The sequence below is a fragment of the Perissodus microlepis genome, chromosome 12 (assembly GCF_051167445.1).
Source record: "Perissodus microlepis isolate ML-2025 ecotype Zambia chromosome 12, ASM5116744v1, whole genome shotgun sequence".
NCBI lineage: Eukaryota > Metazoa > Chordata > Actinopteri > Cichliformes > Cichlidae > Perissodus > Perissodus microlepis.
In genome coordinates, this window is record NC_140472.1 from 23,673,209 (window position 1) to 23,681,148 (window position 7,940).

A 7,940-nucleotide genomic window follows, 5' to 3' on the forward strand; every position below is an offset into this window, starting at 1 on the left:
GCCTTCCAGATTTACTTTTACTGCGTATTCCTGTTTTGTTTGATGATACTGAACTACAATACCCACAATGCTCCACTGCTACCCAATAATGAGGAAGTGACAGGAAAACATCGGTGTTGGCATTTCCTTGGTTCATAGTGTTTAGTTGTACACAGTAAATATTCGCATATGACACAAATTAAGACATGGCTGAAAAGATCCAGCAGCTGGAGTCTTTGGTGATCCGCAGCCTCAGGCGGTTTAGAGACCGCTATTTCCCTGATAAAGTTGTCGAAGCCGACTTGGCAGTTGGAGACTCGGGAAAAGAAGGACAACAGTATGGACTTTTGGATACCTTACCGGTAAGTCGAATCATTCACAGGAGAATTCTGTGTACGTCTACCTATGTAGCCTATATGTCACTCATTCAGACAGGAAAAGCCTAAAAGGATAATGTTGCTCTCTTCAGGTTCTACATACACAGTCTGAAAGCTGTTCATAGAAAAAATGATAGCTGCTCAGTCTAAGTGTCACGTTCAACTTGTAGGCTTCCAAAGTAGTCGTAATTGCCCCCCGTCCCCGATTTGGCATGCCTCGACTGCACCATTCTGAGCAGGAACACTGAAATGCATGCCCCCCCCCCACACACACACAGACTTTTTTTTTTCTCAATTGAAGTGAAGTTTAGACATTCAAAAGGACTGAAAATGTCACTTTAAATAAAATTTGCACATGTTTGTGCCAGTGATATCCGAGTCAAGCAGTGTAATAATGAACGTGTCAACTGAACTACAGGGAAATTCTGTAGTTTTTCCTGCTACCAACTTTGAGAGGGGGGATTTGGATCAAGTCACTTTGGTATTCCAGTAAAAAAAGACATGGGAGTAAAGAGTACTACAAGAGTCAATCCTATATGATTACTAAACCTTTACACTAGCGTTACGGGCTACGCAAGCTTAAGGATAAACAAACTACTTTAAACCAATTGCAAATACTTGCGTAGTACACTCATTGTAGTCACAATTATGAAAAGTTCCAAAGTGAGACATATTTCCTCACCACACACTGGACAACTGACTGACAACAAAGTGTGAGCTGCATAGGCTCATCAACGCTAAAGTATGTCCTCCTCGGTTATGTTGGTTACCGCAAAAGCACTAAACTACTGGTAACTGAATAATTAACTTTAGCTTGACCTGCAACACCTTAGTGGAAATGTGGTTATTTAAATTTTCACTGCCATACTTTATGACTTCCTTTGACTTATCTTTGAAGTATATCAGCTGATTATAGAATTGCTTGTATTAGTGATTGTCCATTATCCCCTTCCAATCTGTATTTTTCCTACTTCTTAACCAAATACACACAACTGGTTTAACTAGGAATCTTAACCTCCTAAGACCTGAACTCTTCCACGGCATGCATTTGTAATTTCTCTTTGATATTTGGGCATATATTGGGGCCCGATGAATGTAAAAACAAAGAATTACTAGATTTTTTTTTTCTTTTTACCTTATTTATGTTTTTTTTTTTTTTTTAGAAAAATAAGAGCCACATGAGGATATTTGTTTAAAATTTTGATAGAACAGTAGCAGTATAATGTCCTCCTAAGTGGATATCAGGCCCTTGTAGAGCACAATTGAGTATTTTGGTCTAAATAACCCAAAATGTGATATCCACATATGTGGACACCAGGTCCTAGGAGGTTAATCTAGAAATATTTATTGTTGATCTAGGAAAATCAAAATAATTGTGCTCCGCCATTCCTCCCGAAGGTGGATGTACAGTTTCTGATCATGACCTTCCTGTCTCCTGCGGATCTCTGCCACCTTGGAACCACAAGTCGTTACTGGAGGGCCATGGTTCGAGATCCATTACTGTGGAGATACTTCCTATTGCGGGACATGCCATACTGGCCCTCCATTGATCATGTGACCATACCCCATCCAGACTTGCTGGATGCACCGCTAATAAGTGAAGACAAGAGCCTGGATGATAGAGAAGAGGGAAATGAAGGAATAAAACTAAAATTTGACTACATGTCAGAGTGAGTATCCCCTTGTTATCCTGCATTACCGTCAGTTTCCTGGAAAAATTTCTGAGCAAACCTTGTGTGTCAACAGATACCTGAAAGGTTGCCCATCCTCCAGACAGCAGTGGCTTCCTACACGACCAGCATATGAGGTGGTGACCTCATTTTTTCAGTCCCTGGTACCCTCGTCTGAACCGCGTTACGCCATGTTTGGTCCTGGCATGGAGCAGCTGGATGTCTCTTTAGTCACAAGGCTTATGCATGCTCCAGATATACTTCCTGTGTCAGGCACTCCGCACAGACAGATAAATGGTAAGATAACACTGATCTAAGGGATAAGCTTCTCATGGTACTTTTCTCATCATGATGCATAATATAGTGGCTGATTTTCCCTTTTAATTAGTTGTAAATCATAGTTTGTCCTTTAGATAAAAGATAAAATTAGATAAAATGTGATTATTTTAAAGGCAATGTGTAACAATGATGTGTTACAGAAATTACATCAGTGCATTTTAATCACAGAATTAATCAACAGATAAGTTTACTTGCTATGTGTATTGTCTACCACTAGATGGCACTAGCTCACTACATACACACAGCTTATCTACCCAAAGAATACAAACAAACATACGTAAACCTTTGTTTATTTCAGGTATTGGCTCGGGGATAAGTTACATGTTCAATAACCAACACAAATTTAACATCCTCACTCTGTATTCAACCAACAGGTGAGCACTTTGTTTGTTGCTGTATGAGTCACAGTTGTTTCTCATCCTTTTTGCAGTTATTAATCTTTGTGTTTTTGTGTCTGTAGGGCAGAGAGAGAAAGAGCCAGAGTGCAACAGGAGAGCATCAGCAATAAACTCTTTACCTTTGAAGGAAATGACGACTCAGGGGACCCAGTGTGCGTTCCTGCTCCTCAGGTTCAGCAGGTGTGCCAAGTGGTGGATGGGTTCATCTATGTTGCCAATGCAGAGCCTGAGAGAGGTAAAATAACACATCTTTTTTTGTAGTGTAGTACAATGACACATCATACTCAATGGTTTTTGACTGATCAATGCAGAACATCTGCAGTAGGTTCATGGTTCATGTTGTCAATAGGTGGTGAGAAGTCTGAAGAAGTCCAGATTCGAGCTGTGCTAAACTGCAGTAGGGGTTCCACATCCAAACCTCTGCTGGTGCTCTCATGCATCTCAAGAGAGGAAGCAGAAACAGTTCGGACTCCCAGCACCAGATCCATGTGTCGAACTCCCTGTGTTGACATGGCAAAGAGACTTGGCCTACCCCACCTGCCTAACCCCTGGATGGTAATTGCTTGATATTTGATCAGGTGAAAGCTTTTCCATCCAGAGTTCAGCTTGTGGAGCTTTTCAGCCTATTTCTCTCTTTCATAAACAGGTACAGGATACAGTGGCAGAATCCCTGTCGGGGCTTTTGGATGGCATTTCCTGGCTGCTGAGATGTTCTGGAGTCAAACTCTACTAACACCTGCTGTTGCACGATGGATCAGAACTGCAGACATCTGTCTTTTTTTTGACACCAATACACACTAGGACATTTCCTGAGTCCTTCAGGTTCAGGACTGAAGGTTTGCCAATGCAGTTTAATTATATGGACTAGAAGCAAAAGAAAATATTGGGTAAATAGTGATCTTGGACACCTAAAAGACACTTTGGTATTACTTGCAGAAAGATCAATATGAAGGAGCTGTGCACTAACTCGACAAACTACTTTCATTTAACACTATTTTAGGAGCGATGCATAAATGAAGTTGCATTAATGGTTTTGTGGTGGATGAAGGAACAAAGCAACAGGAATGTACAGGCAGACAGACTTTATTTGCAAAATTGGGAAAAACATTCAAATCAAATTAATTACCACTTAATCATTTAAAAGCATAAATGCTGCTTTAATTTAGGTATATCATGAGTGGCATAGTAAGTTACCACTTAGTCATGTGGCTGAATGCTTTAACATTTGATAAATTGTATTTTTAAGGCTTTTTTGTGAGCTTAATGGAGTAAAATGACTTTGGTGTAAAGGTAATTTCTGTTAACTTCCTATAGAATTGTCCTATAGAAAATCTGCTTATGTTTTTATTTTGCCTACTGATCAAAGGTTTATAGCCACTCAGTTTACATCAGCAAATATTGGCATACCATTTATTTTGTTACTACTCAAACTCAAATTTTGTTAATTCTCCATAATGTAATGGCTTACACATTCGCTTAACTAGTGAAAGATCACTTGAAGTGACTCCTTGTGAATAATGGAGAACTAAAAATAGCCTTACTTCATAAGAATATTTCTGTCAATGCAGCAATATATTTTTTTCATAAAAGCTGTATTTATTATTTTAATTGTTTACATCTTTTTTTGTTATTATTGCACATTTTGCTTTCCTTTTACATATAAGAATTGCCGGTGTTGTGATGAAAATCCTTCTTTTTCAAATGATAAATAAACTTTTTTGGGACAATTCTTATTAATCTCTAGGTCACATTTTGTCCTTAAATATTATGTAAGTGATGGCAAAATTGAATTTCTTTCTTGAATTGAATCATGACAGAATACCCTTTGGAAGCTAGGAGGTGCTACTGTAGCATTTCTTACTACTTTTGATTTTCATTTTGTTAGAATTTTAAATATCTTGACTTTTACCTGCTATCATGCCACTTTTAAGATTTCTGACAAACTAATAATGGATCCAGTTTTCAGTGATATACAGAACACAAGACAAATTATTTTTCTTACCATAAAGTTTTCAATCCCAGAGATAGTTTGGATTATTACAGACAAATAGTTTAGATGGGCATCTCCTACAATGTCGATGGCAGCACACATATTGCTTATATTGCTTCTTTTGTGTCTGGTACACATGAAATACATATATAATAGAATCTGCAATGACAACGTTGAGGTTTAAGCAGAAATTTCTAAAACTGAATTCCTCTAGAATTGCAGCACTTAAATCATCACGTCTCTCCATTAATGTGCTTAAGTTGTGTGTGTGTGTGTGTGTGTATTTTCTCTGAAAATTACCATTACTGTCATATTCCGTCTACCTGGTGATGACGTTCACACCTTCTGCTGGCAACAATAGGATAATTTTTCTGTCAGGTAAGGCCTGACAAGATAATGTGCTTCACTGATGCTCTTTTGTTCTAGTCCCCTAGGTAACCACAAGTCATGGACAAAAGTGCACCCCCCTACCCTTCTCTGCAGGCCTTCCGTCAAAAGTCTCAGTAGTCATTTTCATAGGCTTGCAGTGTTAGAATAAGGCTATGATTGGTGCAATTTGGGTGCATTAACCCGTGCTGAACGCAGTTGAAGTGCAGATTTATTTATTTTTTCTTTTTGTGTTGATATCTATTTTTAGGGAGATGATGGAAGAGTCAGCCGCTGTATAAACGTGTAATTCATCTGTTTCTGGTAGTAATAGACGGACCCCTGACATGTTATCTTTATATATCTCTTGTTCTGCTGTTCTGGTCTTCATGTGACACTTATTTACCTACATCTCTGTCTATGTACCTCTCTGTGTATATGTGTGCTCATGCTTGCACAGTCTGCACAAGGGGGGGGGGGAAACAGTGCATAAACCCTGGGGATGTGTTCTGAGGGCAGGTATGCAGGGAAAAACTTTCCACAATCCTTTGTTATTGCTCTGTGATCCTTGTGTTGCCTTATGGAGAGCTCTACCACAGACTGCCTCTATCAGTGTTCATAACTCAGTTTGCCATTGCAATCTGAATGAACGAAGAGGCGAAGAAGCTTTTTTCTGGTGGTGAACAACTTTTCTGTGAATGCAGACGAAAGTAAACGATTGCTTTAGTTTGCTGTGCTTTTGCTGCCAAGATGTTTTGGATCTACTGTCGAAACTTGCTTGGAAAGGATATTTTCAAGGTTTGTTTACTCAAGCTGCAGACTGTGAACCATTAGTACACATCTCTGCATAATAGTTGGTTGGTGGGGGAGTGTTTTGGAAGAGTGAATGAGTACCAGACCTCCAGCTGCCTCTTGTCTTCTACAAGCACATGTGGCCTCGGGGATTCCATGTCATGAAGAAGAAACCTCTATTGACTGACCCAAGACAGTTTACAGATGCAAGACAGACTCTGCAACACTACTAGGGCAGTTGAGACATACCACACGTGTGAAGAGTAAGATGTGAAGAGAGATAGATGCTGAATGTTTTGAAAATACTGTGCACAGAGAAAGGGGAAAAGTCATGCATGTAGAAATGGAGTCACTGTTGGGATTTAAGCTTGGTCAAATGCCAAGTAGAGAAGTGTGTCTTAGTGTGTGTCAGGTTTATAGTGTTTTATTATATCATAGTCTAAAAAGGAAAAATGGTTGGAAGTAATTAAATTTCATGAATTGACAATTAGCTTATGTAACCTAGTGCAATTTAGTGTTCTGTGTTAACTGTGGCAAATTGTGGACCACTTTTCTATGCAGAATTGTTTTTCATTCAACCACATTTGAGGGTTTTGAGCATCTATAGTCTGTTTAATGTCAGCCCAAAGCATCTCAAACAGATTCAAGTCCAGACTTTGACTAGACCACTCCAAAACCTTCCTTTTTATTTTTATTTTTTAAGCTATTCAGTAGTGGACTTGCTGGTGTGTTTCAGATCTTTGTGCTACTGCATATTGCAAGTGTTGGTGAGCTTTAGGACATGAGATGCTGGCAGGATATTCTCCTTCAGGATTTTCTGGTAGAGTGCAGAATTCACTGTTCCATCAATTACAGCAAGCCATCCAGGCCCGAAGCACCAAAACACTGCGGTTTGCTGGATTCCCAAAGCTTTAGAAATGACTCTGTAACCCTTCCAAGATTGATATATATCAGTGACTTTGTTTTTCATCTGATCTTGTGTTTCTTTAGATCATGGCATGATGTGTTGCTTTTTCACAATTCTGTTTTAGTGATTTCTTGATTTAGCAGGTCTGGCAGCAATCAAGCCTGGGTGTGGCTAATGAAATTGAACTCATCTTTCCAAGAAATGTGGTTAATCACAATTAATTTGCGATTTAACAAGGGGGCGATAACTTTTTCTCTAATAAATGAAGTCATCAATTTAAATCTAAATCGTGCATACACCATGGGGATCTGTTTTGAGGGCAGGTATGCAGGAAAAAACTTTCCAGAATCCTTTGTTATTACTCCTGGTGTTGCCTTATGGAGAGATCTACCACAGACCAGCACTATCAGTGTTCATAACTCAGTTTGCCATTGCAATCTGAATGAACAAAGGGGGAAAAAAAAGCTTCTTTCTGGTGATGAACAACTTTTCTGTGAATGCAGGCAAAAGTAAACCATTACTTTAGTTTGGTGTGCTTTTGCTGCCAGGATGTGTTGGATCTACTGTCGAAACTTGCTTGGATTTTGCATTTTGTATTTAACTGGGTCATCTTTGTCCATTTTTGAAGTTCTTTGATGGTCAGAAACTAAATTTGACAAAGGTAAAAACAAAACCAGAAAAGGGGAAAACACTTTTTCCACATCACTTCATTATTTAATTTGATAGAAATAGCACTTGTTAGCATGGATTACATGCAGTGTTTCATAATTTGGAGCATTAGTCAGTCACTGAAGTTTGAGAAACCTGTTTAGAACATGGTGGAGCTGCAAGATTGCTAATAAGTATTTCAAAATTTGGTGTTCATTATGTATTGAAAAAATTTGTTGTATAAACCGGTTCTGTGGACCCACAAAAAGCAACACCTTTAGAATAAACATCTGACATATTGTATTAATCATAATGCTGCATATTTTGCTTTTCTGTATATTTACTTTCCGGTCTGTATATAGTGGTGCACAAGTAATTATTGAATTGCATGTTAGATGGTTTTTTCTCGTATTTTCTTAATCAAACTTAAAAACAAGCACCAATAATGCATATTAATATAAGCACAATAGGTAA

General features: G+C 38.5%; 1 protein-coding gene across 1 annotated transcript; it reads left to right on the forward strand.

Moving 5' to 3' along the window:
- The first annotated feature begins 84 nt into the window (after positions 1-84).
- fbxo4 (F-box protein 4) lies at positions 85-4,496 on the forward strand. Its single transcript, XM_084946746.1, has 7 exons — positions 85-341; positions 1,755-2,026; positions 2,103-2,323; positions 2,664-2,739; positions 2,826-2,998; positions 3,113-3,318; positions 3,410-4,496. Exons 1-7 carry the CDS (start codon positions 186-188, stop codon positions 3,494-3,496), a joined length of 1,191 nt encoding a protein of 396 aa, XP_084802872.1. The 5' UTR covers positions 85-185; the 3' UTR covers positions 3,497-4,496.
- The last annotated feature ends 3,444 nt before the right edge of the window (positions 4,497-7,940 follow it).

Excerpts from the sequence above, each read along its gene's own strand:
- fbxo4 (XM_084946746.1), top strand. The coding sequence starts at position 186 with ATGGCTGAAAAGATCCAGCAGCTGGAGTCTTTGGTGATCCGCAGCCTC. Across the intron at positions 2,324-2,663 it reads TCCGCACAGACAGATAAATG|GTATTGGCTCGGGGATAAGT; the intron begins GTAAGATAACAC and ends TGTTTATTTCAG. Across the intron at positions 2,740-2,825 it reads ACTCTGTATTCAACCAACAG|GGCAGAGAGAGAAAGAGCCA; the intron begins GTGAGCACTTTG and ends TTGTGTCTGTAG.